The 16,479-nt window shown below is 34.9% G+C and overlaps 2 protein-coding genes across 2 annotated transcripts; both read right to left on the bottom strand.

The window, feature by feature from the left end:
* Positions 1–4,591: 4,591 nt before the first annotated feature.
* Positions 4,592–7,685, bottom strand: LOC112278101 (uncharacterized). Its single transcript, XM_024511198.3, has 6 exons — positions 7,178–7,685; positions 6,958–7,044; positions 6,517–6,829; positions 6,290–6,357; positions 5,635–5,824; positions 4,592–5,474 (listed from the first exon to the last, which is right to left on the bottom strand). Exons 1-6 carry the CDS (start codon positions 7,493–7,495, stop codon positions 5,005–5,007), a joined length of 1,446 nt encoding a protein of 481 aa, XP_024366966.1. The 5' UTR covers positions 7,496–7,685; the 3' UTR covers positions 4,592–5,004.
* Positions 7,686–11,175: 3,490 nt separating this feature from the next.
* On the bottom strand, positions 11,176–14,132 carry LOC112278147 (eukaryotic peptide chain release factor subunit 1-3). The gene is made up of 6 exons (XM_024511286.3): positions 13,876–14,132; positions 13,251–13,452; positions 12,764–13,109; positions 12,150–12,549; positions 11,606–11,729; positions 11,176–11,463 (listed from the first exon to the last, which is right to left on the bottom strand). The coding sequence occupies exons 1-6, from the start codon at positions 13,998–14,000 to the stop codon at positions 11,341–11,343; spliced, it is 1,320 nt and encodes a 439-aa protein (XP_024367054.1). The 5' UTR covers positions 14,001–14,132; the 3' UTR covers positions 11,176–11,340.
* Positions 14,133–16,479: the final 2,347 nt, after the last annotated feature.

Genomic DNA, 16,479 nt, shown 5'->3' with positions numbered 1-16,479 from the left:
CTAAGCAATTATCTTGTTCAATATAGCCGTTTTGTTGTAGTGTGTAAATTATGTTGGTTTTTTTTTTGTTCAATTTGATTTTTATTAAGGAAGTTGTCAAAAATATTATAATAGAATTCTTGTCTCTAATCCATCTGTAAGGCAAGTATGTTTTATCCAATGTCTCCTTTCACAAGATTAACCACTTATTAGAAGAAAGAGAAGGCTTTTAATTTGTGTTTTGCAAAATGAACAAAATAATATTTGGTTGCATCATCTTTATACAATATATAATATAAAGAACCATTAAGGGAGGGGGTTTGTGTTTTCTTTCCTAAATCATTGCCATGGATTAATTGACCTAAAATTGTACAACATTGTTTGGTGGGGTTATGCTTGTATATTGATTTGCATTGCTTGCCTTTTGTATAGTCTTCACAAATGCAAAAAAGAAATTATTTTGTTGTCTAGTTTAAAATCCAGTAAATTAATACAAGTGATTATGCAATGAATAGTAGGTACATTGACGTGACCCATGCATTTATGCCATAATCAGATTTTATGAATAAAAAAAGAACTGCAAGTAGACAAGGCAATATTATTTGTGTGCAATGAAGGAACATAAACTGGTTTTACATAATAAAGGTCAAAACAAAATTGTAGTTTGGGAAATAATTGAAAGAAGTTGTATCAATTGAATGGATAATTGATATAACTTGCATAATTGAGTAGCTTCCAACACATTCTTGCCACTTTGTGTTTGAAATTCACATCAGCCAGGATATGTTATGAAACATAAGATATATAAAACATCATGGATAATCGCATTCTGATACTAGCTATTAAGCAAGCATTTTATGTGAATATTGTTGCGTCCATGAATCCGTAGTTTGGTGTTGTCGGCAATTTAAATAGTATGAATGCCTTTAGGAATGTATTTAAGTTTTGAAAACCGATTGTATCAATTAGTCATGAGCTTACTTGCATTTCTATCCAAAAAGCCATGTATCAACAAAAGATTCTGCAACATAATAATTGTTACAATAAAAATAATATTACCATGTGGTAAAATATTTGAGCGAGTAAAGAAAGCATGATCAACTTTGATGTTTCTTCCTCCTTGGCACTATAGAAGCCTTTCATGCTAAAGGAGGCGCTCTTTGAGACTATCCATTGTTTGATTATTTTTTGAGACGTTTGATCAAGCAGCTATAATATTGTTGTAGCTCGGTGGAAGATTGTAAGTTATTTTTGAAATAATCATCTTCTTAAATATGGTATGTCTAAGATCTGCAAGTATCATTGTCATATCAATAATGCTTTAAATGTGGAATGAATTATCTTATATAATTTGTATCTTGTAGTCAAAAAACTTTCTTTGGAGAGTGAAAATATTTTCAGGTGTTTTTTTTCAAGTGAAGAGAATATAATTTCTATCACATTGCAATAATTGTAGAACAACTATTCTATTTTCTAAGTATTTTTTGAGTAATGGATTTACTAATAGACATTCTTGGGTTGGGATTTTTTTTTTCATCCCAAGCATCAATTGCCACTTCATCATTAAGAGTGAAAAATGTTGGTTTAATAACATGTTGCTTCTAAAGACCTTAAACAATATTTTGAAACTTTCTTTGATTCAAAAATGATTTCTATGTGATACTTCTAGACTTAGAATTGAGTATTGTCAAACATTTTGATGAGAATATTATCATGTTTATCAATGCTAAAAAGAATTGTAAGAATGAGAAAGAATATATAATGTAAACTATAGAATGAATTACAAAAAGAAAAAATTCTTGTAAGATGTTCTTGATTCAAAAGAGTAAGGCTCTTGTTTCTTGTTTTGAAAGAATAATGAATAAAGTAGAGAAATATGAAAACCTTCCATAAAATAGAGAGTTTTGCAAACAGAATTTTGTCACAAAATAAGAATTCAATGAAAGAAAGAATTGTAAAATATATTACAATGTACTTATTGGAAAGAGTCCATAACCTTAAGAATATTTTCTACATTCTTGTACATACATATAGTAATGTAGTAATCATGTCTTTATTTGTTTATACTCAAAATATACCAATTCAAACAAATTATTTTATAACTTTGAAGCCAAATAGTAGAATCTCCTCTCTCTTTCATACAGACACTTTTTAATTATTTCTTCTATAAATTACTTACAACAATGCAATAAATTTCAATAAGTAATGAGGTAGTCAAAGAATCCCAGATTTGATGGATTTAGAATGTAAATAGATGTTTCATCAAAAAATACCCACTTCATTAATGTCCACATGTTGTATCTACAATCTTAACCTACCTCGTGTAAAGCTCAGTTTGTTTGTGAGCAAATGTTGCTCTGTAAATTCATAAATGAAATAAAATAGAAAAGAGAATTTTCTTAGAGAATACATTTGTGATGGTTGAATGCAAAGGATGTCTTTGAGAAATTAGGGAGAGAGGAGGGAAGAGAACTAATATTAATTCATTGGTTGAATGAGTATGTTATGCTTTTATTGAAGAAAGATTTCATTCCATATGAAGAATTAAAAGACATTCTACAGTGTATGGCTTTATTTTATTTTTTTGTTTTCAGAGTAAAGAAGTCTTATCATGTAATGGATGTTATTTTGACAATTTTTTGACATTTGGCTCCAATTTTTCTAAAAACTTTTTATCTACTTTTTGAATGGATCACACTTTTATTCTATTTAGATATTGTTTTATTTATTAGATATTAATTGTTAAAGTTTAGTTCTATGGATTTAATTAAAGTCCTGAATATCATAGAATGGTTAAATTTAAACTTATAGATTATTTATATCTTATTTCAAAATAGTAACAAAATAAATTATTTTTGACAAGATATATGTAAATAGGACATGATTATTGAATAAACATGTATAAAATAGGTAGTTTTTGTTTTAATAAATAATAATATACAAACATGTGAAAATAATCTTTAATTTAAGATAGGAATGTGTAACTATTGGTTGTATTATGTAAAATAATATATATATATATATATATATATATATATATTGTGGAAAAGGAATAGCAAGAAGAAACTTAGATACTTAGATATTTGGATGCTAATACTTAAGCCTTGTAGTTCTAGTAAATGACTCTACATAAACTTTGTGTTATTTAGTGTGTTCAAAGAAAAGACTTAGATTATTTTTTATCTTGTCAATTACTATCTTGTGTTAAAGTCTTAATTCAAGTCTCTTTATGTTTTTATATAATATAAAATATTATCTTCAAAGTAATAATCTTCTTAGTTATAAAATATCTTTGTTATATTTTTAAAACTTTATTTAGATTTGTGTCTTTCAAAAAACAACATATAAAAAAATAAATATAATTTTTTTGTTAAAAGATTTCAAAAAGTAATATTTAATTATACAAATGTCACAATATCTAGATACATAGTTATATAGATGAATATGTACACTTAAAAAATGAAAAAAGATTTTACAAACTCATAATACATATATTCTTGATGTATAAATGTATTAAGAATTTTTATAAGAATTTTTATAAATAACCTAAAAATATAATTTTTTGACATTTGAATTTTTTGACATGTGGATGAAAAAAATTAAAGTCTTATGAATCAAAAGTATCTATGCTGCTAGATATTAATTGAAGTTTTATCAATTTGTGCTATTTTATATGGCTTAGTCATAAATACCATAAATTAACTTTATTCAATTGTGTAGTGACTGGTATAACCAATGCTTTATGATTGAATATTACAATGACATCTTTTTCATATAGATCATGGTTTCATTTACACTTGGTAATAATTTGGTCAAATTTATTAAACAGACAAACAAACAAACAAACAAAAGAAACAGAAAAGCAAGGCTTTAGAGTAAAGTACTGTTGCCAAAATTAAATTCTGAAGGTTTTTTTTTTCTATGATCATAGAATGATTTGCTTTCATAATTTTTTTGTATGTTGTTATGTTCCAAATCATTAATAATGAAGGAGTGCTCAATCTTTCCTGATGAAGGATAGATGCAAGAATGATTTGCTTTTATAGTTTTTTGTATGTTGTTACATTCCAAGTCATTAATAATGAGGAAGTGCTCAATCAATCTTTCCTGATGAAGGATAGATGCAAGGAAGACCTTGTACACTAGCTTTGCAGGGACTAAAAAAATATCTGAATCTTGCGGTTTTGAAAATCCACAGAAAACTTTGAGAAAATCTGTCGGTCATGATCTATGTGTAGATTGCAGTAGCTCGTTGTCTACTTTCACGTCTAGCCCCACCCCGATTGGCATAAAATTAGCCACTCACAAGAATTTACATTGAGATTGATGATGTTCTGGCAGACGGTAAATTCATCTTCACATGTTACTCCCAAATGCTTCGCAATGTGTGGAAATCTGACCGTTCGATGAGGCTACCAGTTTTTGAAAGTATTCAATCAGGGAGTGGTAAGAATTACAAAAATAGCGTTATGTGCTATCATTTACATGCTATTATGTACTTTTCATCTTCCAAGAAATGAGCTGAGTCTCGCAAAGTTACTTGGATGTGTATCTGGAGTGAGCACTTGTTTATCTGTTGAAGTGAAAAATCAACTTTGGAGGCCTGAAGGTTTCCTTAGAAAATTTCAGCTACCTGCCATGAAGTCAATGTATTTTATTTTTGGGATTTGACCAATCTAACAAAGAATCAAGACCCACAACTAACAATAAAATATCAAGGAACCGGACGAACTAAATTCGCTAAAACATTGATACTACAATCACGCTAGTCATGATCCTGGCCAAGGTCCTACATTGGGAGACGCTTGAGGGAGCATAGAGGTGGGTGGAGCTGCAGATCAGTGATCATGAGGTGACTTTAATGGTTTCTGGGTGCCGAAGATGCCATTCTACTTGAGAAAAAATAAATAAAATAAAAAAACAAAGGCACTGTAAACAAATCTCACAACTTCAGCTCAGGCCCGCTCCACCAGAACGATCGCCCCTCCCTCGCACATCGCAGCCAGGATTGCGTATTCCTGCAGCCTAGGCGGTCTTTGGGCGGGAGGACTTGAAAATCAACAGAGCGGCGATGATGCTGGAGCCAAGGCCGGCGGCCGCGGTCACCACAGGACCTCCAAACTTGGTGCCGAATTGGGCCACATCTACCAGAGCGTCCAGTCGAAGGTAGAGGTCGAGGTACGCCTGCTTACCCAGCCCGTAGTACGCCAGTCTCATCGGGGCCAGAACCATTTGGTAGGCGCTCGGTATCCAGTGAGTCAGTCCCAACGCGTCGAAAGCACCATCCAGAAACCACTCACTGTGCGCAGATGCTGCGACGCCGTTCACGATTATGGTGCCCCCGAGAGTAAACGGATTGTACAGCCCCTGCTTCTCTACGGTGGATATGTCGGTCACGAGGTACGGGCTTAATTCCGCAGCATGAGTTGAAGCTTGAGCCCACATCATGTCCCCCACTCTCACGTCCTGGGCGCGCTTGTAAGTGATCTCAGACCCTGCGTGTTATACAGCCACCGGAATATGGTATTCAACACCATGACTTACAAGGCTTCTCTGATGCTATCGCCAGACATGGGATGAAAAATTTCATGATAATGGCAATCCAAGGGAGATTGGCTAGAGTGGAAGAGCGAACGAGCGGTGACCATGAAGTACCAGATAAGATTACAGTGAAATGCAGAGGGGTGAGCTCCAGTTTGGTGCTTTCAAGCGCAGGGTCGGACATGTTGGCACCCACGGGTTTCAAGCTCAGCTGGACGTAGTTTGCAGCTGCTAAAGCATCCTTGTGCCCGAAAGCGTAGATATCCTCGTAATCCAGACCACCATCGTGCCTTCTCACCGCCACCTGCATGCTCAGATTTTTGGGCGTTGTACAGATGATTAGACACTATTGATCTTGGCTCTGGCTCACGCTTACTTAATTGAATAGTTACTCAGCCCTCTCATTCAAGTGATCACTTGGGAGCCCTACAGATGGTAGCTATTGAAAGAAAGCTCTCTCGATCTAGAATCGATCAGAGACGTCAGGATACTGTTTGAAAACTCGCGCTGTAATGAATAGATCCAGACACCACATTTATGAGATACCTAGCTCGAACATGATAGATCTCGTAATATCTGAAGCTGTTGGCTGCAGATAATAACAATTCCAAGTGTAGCGAGAACGTTCATGTGCATGAGAACCGACTGGAAACCGTCCAGACACCAGACCACAAGGATCACATCCGAAGCCCACCAGCTGGTGGGCTTCTGCAGGCCATGACATATCACGTTTCACATAAATCACTCTCGAGCACAGTATTGAAAATACCTTGTCGCCCAAAGCCAGACTAGTCATGGGCTTGACCTCGCCGCCCGCTAAGAGCACCGTAGCATCACCTGCCAAAGCACGTAAAGTTAGCGATGGAGTCCGAAATGCCCGAATTCCTACATAAGCCGTAAGTGCTGGTTGATCGAGCCGCGCATCTGGGTCCATCACGCCCGTTGAAAAGGTCCACCGTGCCAAAAGCTGCGCAATGGAGGGGTGAAGCTCTGTACCTGGGAAGCAGCCGTTGGCTTCTGCGCAACCTACTGCAGCTCCACCGGCGGTGGCGACGCCAATGACCCCCGCCATACAGAAGGGATACAATGGGCCGAGGAACGGAATGCAGGCTTCCATCGACGTTATCGCTCCTGTCAATGCCCCCTTGGCGGCGCCCGTTTGGCAGTTGTCTCCTTGCAGAAGTTTCCGGGCTAGGAGATTCCGCGCCAGCAGCCGACGCCGAGCTCCTTGGTTATACAATGCTGTCACATCTGGGCCTGTAAGGTATATCCCGCAGCCCGTTGACCCTGCGTTGTTGGGGCACACCACCTTGCGCAGGAATTTCAACTTATTAAAAAATCATAGGACACATATTTTGGGGTCACCGTACGAAGGAGCTTCAGTTGAGATTGGAGTTTTCTGGGTTTTAAGGAGTCAGTAGAAGGGCGGGTGCTTACTGCGCTCTGGCGGCCATTGTTGTCAACCATGACCGCTTGGGTTCCTGACCCGTCAGCCGCCGCTCGACACCCGCCGACGTGCGTGATCTGCAGCAAACCGCGAGAGTGAAGATCAGTCTCGAGAGTTTCGAGTCCGACCGTGCCAGATTCATAACCCTCCAGGCCGCAATTAAGGAATTCATGGTCATGAGCCCAGGGCGTGTGATTCCACCCATCTTACCGTTTGCTGAAGAGTTTCGGTTTCGCCGGTGGTAGCAGTCAGTGTCGCGCTGAAGGTCAGAGCGCCCGTGCTTACGATTTGATCGCAGACGGCATTGACGTCACTGGATGAGACCACGCCCCACATTAATGCCTTCGTCGTAGAACCCAGCAAAGAGCTGGCAATTTGGCTGCCGGTGCCGATGAAGGTGTTGGGAGTCCCATCGGCATGGGGCGGACCGAAAGTTGTGACGCTGATGGCCAGCTGAGCCCCTACGAGCACTCCTGCCTGATGCGTCAGGACCAGGAGAAAGGCCAGGGGCAGCAGCATCCTAATCATATTGAGAGTTCTACTACCCTCCTACTGCAATCGAAATATCGTCAGACCCACGCGTAAATGAACTGAATCGGCCGCTACAGTGTGGTTAACTTCCCAAACTACGTCAGGATCAATCGAAAGAGATCTTGATGAAACGATGGTGTCTCCTGGCTGGTGAGATGACCACGCTTAAGCTTGCGGCTGGAGCTCTGCAACTGGAGATAGAATTCAATCTCTGGTCGATTCTTTTATAGAGGGGACGTTGATGACGCGGTCCCTTGCACTTCGGCCTTTGACCCACGAACCCTTCAACACCAGACAGTCGTCCCTCTCTTGACGTAAGTTTTGGTTGAACTCACCTTCCAATCAACATTGTCCATACGGTCAACCCTTTCTAAAAGGGTTTAACCCGAGTTAATCTTGCATTGCTTTTTTGGGGGACCAGGACGACGGTAGCTTTGATTTAATGCTGCTTTGTATGGTGTATTATTTATATATATACACATACATACATATCTAAAATATGAAGTTAATATTTCAAGTGTTGTTGTAAGTGATAGGACATAATAGACTATCAAATGTGGAAAATGTTGATGGGTTTTTCAGCTTTTAATTTTTCATTTTAAAGTTATAGTAATTAATTTAACTTTTAAATTTTTATGTTACTAATTTGATACCAATAAATTATATGAAAAAAATTAAAATATTTCTTTAGTGATCAATATTGGTCTATTCAAAAAAGTATCATTAAAAACCATAATCATAGATTACCAAATATATTATATAAAAAATAAAAAGCATAACACATAAGAATCATAAGAGTTTTTTTTATTTGGGAGAAACACCAATAAGGTTGCTGTCACTATTATTTCAAATATAAGTATTTCACTCTAGTAGTTATTATACAATTGCTTGCAAACTAAATGCAAATCTAGAACATTTTTTTTAGAAATCATAACCAAATTATCGTAATTATTATTTTTTAAAATAAATAACAATAAGACTATAAGTCTCTCTGACAAAAATACAAACATTATAATAATTAAAAAAAATTGTGAAAAAATCATAATAGGTGGAATTTTCTACATGTACTACTATTTTGAAGAAATGACAAAGGTTCCAATACCATAACAAAAATAATAAAAATAATACTAGAAATAATAATAACATGTAAAGAATGAACACAAAACATGAGAATTACAGAAACTTTCATATGCCTACATGGGAAAGAGATTGCTAAGCTCATATCAACTGCTTTTATAACTCCCGAACACTAGTAATGTCATACTTGCTAACAAGCAAGACAAGATATAACATGCCCAACTTGGAACTGATCCAAACAAGCATGTCACGAGGCGTTGCTGAGATAACGACGATGAGGATGTCGACGAGAATGACAATGTTTACAAGATCTGGCAATCCTCGTTCCGAACATGAAATGAATCCACAGCTTCCTCTCTGCACCTACGCGCCACGGCACTTTGTCATGGCATGCAGCCCAATATTCACGACTTGTGGTAGGTCTTTGATACCAAAAGACAGGCTTCCTTGTCGTCTTTCTTTCACTAATTGCATGGGTCCCCGACGACCGTCTATTGACGGACCAGGTCTGACGCCTGTGAACCGAGCCCATCATGCACGCAAATGCCATTGGAGTTACGATGCTGGTATTGTTGAGATCTCCACGTGATTCCATTCGCATCGAGTCGACCATTTTCTTTTCTAGAAGTATTCATGGATTATTTTATTAAGGCAATTGTACCACACTATATACACTTATTTTATATTTATATATTTATACATATATATACACACATATAGGTTTATATATTGTATATAATTCAGTGGATTTTGATTCAAGAATTCATTAGCATATTTAAAGTTGATGCATTACTATTCTATATGTTGGAATACAACTTGTAAAAAATTTCAATCTTTAATTGATCTACAAATTGTTGTGATAAATACTACTTGTTTCTGTTATGTTTAAATACTTTACAAAAATAAGATGAAAATACTAATATATGTGTGTGTGTTGAAAAAAGAAAAAAAAATAAAAAAATAAAAAAAACATCAATTTTCCATCTTTTATGTAATAAATAGTATATTTTCAATAACTACTGAATTGTTTTTATAAAGATTTTAGTATTTACATTCAATTGCTAAATATTTTAATAAAAATTTAGATACTCAGTAAGTCATTATTGAATTTCATTTTGATTGCTATTCTCCTAAAACATACATCAGACACAAATATTTGACTATTATTTTACCTATCAAAAAATAAATTGCCAAAAAAAAATTGCATTAAATTATCACTGCATTGGAATAATGTTTTATAAACTAAAAAAAGTATAAAGCAAGGAAAAAAGATTGATATATATATATATATATATATATATATACATACTTTAGAAAATTAGGGAAGAAAATAGAATAAACGAAGAAACAAGATTATTAAAATACTCATTGTCAATTTTTAAACTATAAAATAATGACTTTTAGACTTTAAAAATTAGATTTTTGAACATAGCGCTATTAAGTGTTTTTTATTTTTTAAACTCGTTGCAACAAGTGCATTACTGTGATTTTTTGCCACATAAAAATAACAACAATAATAATGCATGAACTAAAAGATCTTGATTTATTTTCATCATTTACAAACTTCGTTTGCAACTTAAATTTGACGTGTTAAGTAGAAACGATCAATCTCTCATTATGAAATTATAATTGAACATAATCGATATTAATAATATCTGGAGTAATATAACAATAACTGGAAAATAAAACACAATTTTTTTTAAACCTAAATATCGGCGATATGTAACTGACTTCAAAACGAAAAATTCGCAATTTCAAAAGTGATTCCTTAAAATTTACTCAAAAATTATTAAAATACCAAATTCTGATTATTTTAAAAACCAGAGCCTCAGCATTTGAAAGGAGGAAAAGCTAATTAAGAACCATTAAAAACTTGGCAAGATGGTCTCATCCATTTTTGGCTCAAAACGGACAAGAAATTTGGTGGGTTTACTATGGACGTGGCTTTGTTACCCAAAGAGCAACTGATTAAATCGGGGAATTATATTTAAACTTTATGTACCTAACCGTCACCGACGTCCTTATCCAATCTGTGGCTGTAGTTTAGTGGTGAGAATTTCACGTTGTGGCCGTGGAGACCTGGGCTCGAATGGGCTGCTGGGACTAATAGGGTCTTTTCTGATGAACATTGCGTATTGAGCGAAGGATTCGTAGCCGAGTAGAAGTTTTATAATAATATGATATTGACGACCAGGTAAACCCTAATAAAATTAATTGCGGCAATTACAACCAAACCCCACATATCAACTTTAACATGAAATTGTTTAACTTTAAGAACTATTTTTCAGACATTCTCGAACAAAGCATAAGAGCCCTAGTCATCAAGAAATTTTTGAGGTAGGTCTCAATAACTTCTGTTCTAAAAGATAACTTCACCTTCACAAAACACTACACAGAATGCTCGACTTTCACTTGCCAGTTCTTAGAGGCGAAGCAAAACTACAATATGGGAGTTGGGTGTGCTGCCAGCCTGGCCAACTGTTAGTTTCTACAAACTCGCCTATGATATCTCAGAGCAAATAACCAGAAAACATTTGTAAAGTTTTCTCTCGAACACTTCCCTCAGAATTGAGCGTCAATACAAAAACCCATGCACAATCTGCTCCAAAATAATCACGCTTACGAGGCTTCTTACCCTACAACGCGTTCAGTTGATCCAAATGATCTCATACAACAATTGGTGATAGACTGACCAGTATATCTAAACTAAGGATGCCCTCTTCGGAACAAACATAATCGATACATAAATAAAACAGAGTCTTCATCTAATAATCCTCGTCACTGCCGCCGTAATCTCCATCAGACAGTTCGTCAAACGTCCGCATATCCAGCTGATAGCGCAAAATGCCTCCAATACCACCGAAACCTCGACAGAACTGTGACCCTTCCTGTGGACGACACACAAAAATGATTCCAAAGGTTCATGATTCGCCTCGAAGATTCATTACGATGATAAAAAAACGAAAGTAAGAAGAAGCTCTACAACTAAAGCATTTCAGCACTCTAGGTGATAACTCGCATTTAACGCACCTGCGACTTGTTCGTCACGAATTCTAACGTGCAGCCGAACCGCCTATACTCGTTTGCAAACCACTCCAAAAGCGACAGCTTTTCCTGAACCTCCAATTCTGCCTGCGTTTCAGCGTCCCTGAAGCTGCAAAGATCCGCAGTAAATAGTCAAATTGCTGTTTCCTAGAATTCGTTTTTCTTATTACTAAGAAACTAATTGCATCGTGACCCAAGAATGAGAATCTCTCCAACACTCCAATGAATCATTCACATTTTAATCTCTGTATCACACAACCACCGTGAGAATAAAAGTACAACGACGATCGGATCCTCAGCAACCTGCTTACTCTGCAAACCCTCGCCCAAGTACAACAGTGGGTAATTACATTCAACACTTGCTAGTAAGTAGCGTCCAGTGGAACACAGATTCTCGCGTTCCATATGAACCCAAATTTCGGAATCCTCTGTGATGCGAACTAGATGTGGCTTTTCAATAAGCAGCACCCTCTTCACAAATTCTTGATCGAAAGTACAGAACGAAAGAAACCCGAGAACTAGATCTTACTTCGATTGATCCGCTTCTTGTTCTTTGTTCAGATGCTTGATCACCACCTCTCCTGTCACTGCATTCTTTAGAGAGTATCGATTCGTTTCCAAATTCTCCCACACGATCAAAGTCTCCACGGCACCCATCTCCAAAGCCTTCAACGTGTCGTCGATTCCAAACACGTATTTCCCTGTGTCTTGGCTGATCTCATCGAAGTACTTCCCTATCAACCTCTTTTCCTGGATAAACTTGACGTTCGCAAGAATCTCAGCTGAAAGCTCGATTGCCTGGTTGAAACCGTTGTCTCCTCCGTAGGAAACATCCACCACATTCAGCACCTTCGCTTGCAACCTAGGATCGAACATGTCGGACTGACTCAATTCCGTCTTGAAATCCGCTGAACCTGCAAGGATCAAACCTGCATAGACCACAGCCAACCAAGTCGAGATGCTTCATTAACTATTTACTTGTAGAGCAAGTGTTAGCTCCACCATCTTCCGACAAGAATCTGTCGAACTCATTCGAATCACTACTTCACAGCAGTATCATTTGTTACGATTTCACGAAAAAAAGGGGAGCAATCCAGCGCTTTAAGAACTTCCAAAAACAATAAGACTTCCAAATCGTCAAACCTGATACATTAGGCTGACTCGTCGCTGGATTGATGTAAAACTGAGTCGCCAGCTCGGCCGTTTTTCTGACATAGTTGTGACGCTTCTCCATTCGCAGCCTGGCAAAACGAAGGGCAGATTGCCCTCCACGACCGTGTTTCTTTGGCAAATCCACCGTGAACTTATGCAGCACCTCTCGCGTGTTCCCGCTCAGAGTTCCAAACAAGGTACCATTACCATCCATCACAATAAACCCAAACTTGTCATCTGATTCCAACAGCTCGTTCAAGGCTTCTGTGTGAAACTTATTATCACAAAGATAAAGAGAAGCATTGATAGGCTTGAAGGGCTCGAAATCGATCGTTACCTACATAAAACATTGCAAAGTCAGACATCTTTTGCAATTCCAACAATTATCACAACAGACCTACGCGAAAATAGTACATAGCCGACATACACATGGCTCCATCATAAAAAATAAGGAAAAATACAGAGCAAGAGACAGTACTTTCTTCTCCTTGCCATCATCCGTGACAATTGTTCCCGTGTACAACACAAGCCCGTTGGGCGGGACTTTGTTGTAAAGCTTCAACCTCTGCTGCGCAGAAGTGATGGCTCCCAACACGGACTGCCTGTTCACCCTATTCTTAATGTTGGACGCTGTTCCAAACTCGTCTCCAAGCATCTTCGTCACTCGAGACACCTGATCCCTGAAACCGCCGCATCTCTCATCAGTGCACAGAATTCCGAGAAGCCACCCATAACCAGAAACAGATCCCACATGTTTTCCACTCTTTTATTATCATCACCAAAAACTCTACCCTACCCCACACAGCACACGTGACCACAGATCTTTCACCAACACAGCATTCTAAACCAACAACAGAACTTTAATTAGAGATAATAAAATAAAAAAAAAATGACGCACCGTCGCACAACCCCGGCGTAAACCACTCAATCTCAGAACCACTAACAAAGCCAATTCAGAAACCCTAATTTCACCATGGCAATTCAAAAATCACCATTCACTACCACTATAATCACAAAACTCCGGAAACAATTCCTTCCCTTCGAAATTTCGCTTCTAATGATAAAAAAACAAAAGCGAAAAAAGGGATAAGGAAAAAAAAAACCTGGGCGGCATGATGAGTGAGATCATGGACGTGCCGTTGCCGCGGGCGGACTCCAACGCCTTGATGAGCTTCTTAATTTTCCATATCTCGATGTTCTTGTCAGTTTCTACGCCGCTTTCCGACATTTCAACTGCCGCTCGTCACCAGGCGAGCACTGTCGAATTCGAGAGGGAAGGACGCGACGCAGCAGGATGAGGAGGAGCAAACAATCAGCGCTGCTTCTCGATTCACGCAGCCACGAGAATGGTTTCTAAAGCAGAGATCTCTGTAGTTCGATGACAGGCGATGGAAGGCCTTGTCGATGGAGCAGGACGAAGGCGGCTGGTCGGTTCTCTTGCCTGGTAGGTTCTCTTTACCACTTGGTCGGTAGTTGGATGTATGATACATTTTCTATGAGGATGAATGAAGGTCTTTAACGGATCGACTGCAGTGAGCTTCTGAATTGAAGATTTTATTTCAGAAGATCGAACTGGAATTTTTCCAAAGCTATAATACATTTTATTTTGTAAATCTATTGTAATATTTTTTTTAAAAAATTCTCGATTACTGATTAACGAACAAGGAATTGATTCATGATCAATTTTTTATCATTGTAATCTATTTATTTATTCCTCATTATTTTGCAAGATTAAAGTAATTTTTTTTTTGGTGTTTTCCCATTTGGTAATAAAGGTATTTCTTTTCATGAGTATGATTAAGTTTCAAAGTGAAATACAGAATACATTTTTCATAATATTTCTACTATATTGTTAAGTATAAGTTTTCTACGGACATGATTATAAAAAAATAAAAATACACTTAAATTTTTATAAATGAGGATTTTTATTTTAAATATATAATTATTTAGAATAATTTATATGTCGATAAAATAGATAAAATTATCAATCTTGGCTATACTTATAATTACTGTATTACTTTGAACCAAATTTTCTAAATTTAATTTAAGTATAAGAAACTGAAAATAAAATTAAAAATAATAAAAAATACAAATATTAAATATTAAATATTAAAAAATTGAAAAAAAACATCAAATGTATATTTATATACATATTTTAAAAATAAAATAGAAAGTAGAGAAATGTGAACAATAACAAGAGTTATGAATTTTAATATTAAATAAACATAAAAATAAAACTTAATATTATTAATAATTTATTATAAAGTCTTAAGGGTTTTTTTACATAAAAATTCTTTACAATATTTTATTTCATATTTAAAATATATATTATGTATACAAGGTTTAAGGTTTAAATTATGAACAGAAAATTAAAATGAATAACTCCCAAATCTACTATATGATTGGCACATTGAAAGATGCCAAAAAATAGATATTTGGTTGACATAGTAAACTATAGAAATAATTTCTAGCAGTATTGTGTCACAAGTAAAATTTCTAACCTAGTAAAGGCTTGAGCTTAAGCATCTATAAGGATGTCAGAGATTAATTTCTCTGCCTATAGGAATAAACGCAAGGTTGTGCAATAAACCAATTGGAAGATTGCATTAAGTTGAAGGCTACAATATCTAGAATAAAGGAAAAGTAAACACAATAAATGTGTGTTAGTTGGTATATTTATTAAAATGTTGTTAAAGTGTTTTGTAGATGTAAAGATAAAATTTAATATATTTTAATTTATTTTTTAAAATATTTATAAAAATAAACATATTTTTTATATTCCAAAAAAAATTATAGATAAAAAATAATGAAATAGAATTTTATAAAATTTTCAATATAATTATCTTAATGAGTCTAATATTTCAGATGTTTTAATTTTTTGCATTATTTTTTCTTTATTATTGCTTAGTTTTTTTTAAGTCAATTTATAAAATTATCTAATTCATTTTTATTTTTTATATTCGAAAATTATATAATAGTACTTAGTAGGTAAGACAAGTATGAGATTTTATTTTAGTAATTTGTGATTTTAATCAGATCCTTAGTTTATTAGAAATAAATTTGTGTTTATAAAAAATTACTATTATCTAGTAAATTAGAAAATTTTAATGAAAAATTAGATAAAGATTTAAAGCTCTTATAAAATCAAAGGCTATATATGTATTTAATACTATGATAAAGTAAAATTTATCAAATAAAATAAAATAAAATAAAATAAGAAACAAATGTGACTAGTATGTAGTAGAAGTTTTGATGCATTAGTCCTATATAGGTTGTAGTAATTTAGAAGTAAATAGAAATCTAAGATGTAAGCTTTAAGGCTCTTCTATGGCATCTTTTATATTATTTATGATCCTTTCTAGAGCTAAAATTCTTAACTAAATAAATAAATTATCTATAGAATAAATTATATAAAATAACTTATTAATTTTTAAAAACCATTTATTATAAATTATTTATAGTGAATTTAATTTATATTATTTTAGAATTTTTATAAGAATAAAATAATAATTAATTTTATGAATCTTATTATTTATTAAATAAAAATCTTATATAAAAATTGTATATCTTTTTAATTTTTAATTTTTTAATTTATTTTATTTTTTCATCTTCTTTAACTATTTATAAAAAGTCTTAAAAATAAATAAGAAAAATTATTAATTAATATCATATTATAATTTGGATTGATGGATGAATTTTATTTATAT

This window comes from Physcomitrium patens, chromosome 26, assembly GCF_059467195.1.
Source record: "Physcomitrium patens ecotype Gransden chromosome 26, ASM5946719v1, whole genome shotgun sequence".
Lineage (NCBI taxonomy): Eukaryota > Viridiplantae > Streptophyta > Bryopsida > Funariales > Funariaceae > Physcomitrium > Physcomitrium patens.
Note: the sequence above shows the minus strand (reverse complement) of the source record. Positions and strands in the feature narration are given on the sequence as shown.

What these genes read in the sequence shown, in the direction of transcription:
- LOC112278101 (XM_024511198.3), bottom strand. Translation starts at nt 7,495, where the DNA reads ATGATTAGGATGCTGCTGCCCCTGGCCTTTCTCCTGGTCCTGACGCAT. An exon ending in ACAATGGCCGCCAGAGCGCA is followed by an intron (nt 6,830 to 6,957) that starts GTAAGCACCCGC and finishes TTCCTGCGCAAG; the next exon opens with GTGGTGTGCCCCAACAACGC. An exon ending in AGCCAACGGCTGCTTCCCAG is followed by an intron (nt 6,358 to 6,516) that starts GTACAGAGCTTC and finishes GTGCTTTGGCAG; the next exon opens with GTGATGCTACGGTGCTCTTA.
- LOC112278147 (XM_024511286.3), bottom strand. Translation starts at nt 14,000, where the DNA reads ATGTCGGAAAGCGGCGTAGAAACTGACAAGAACATCGAGATATGGAAA. An exon ending in TCACTCATCATGCCGCCCAG is followed by an intron (nt 13,453 to 13,875) that starts GTTTTTTTTTTC and finishes CGGCGGTTTCAG; the next exon opens with GGATCAGGTGTCTCGAGTGA. An exon ending in GAGTCAGCCTAATGTATCAG is followed by an intron (nt 12,550 to 12,763) that starts GTTTGACGATTT and finishes TGGTCTATGCAG; the next exon opens with GTTTGATCCTTGCAGGTTCA.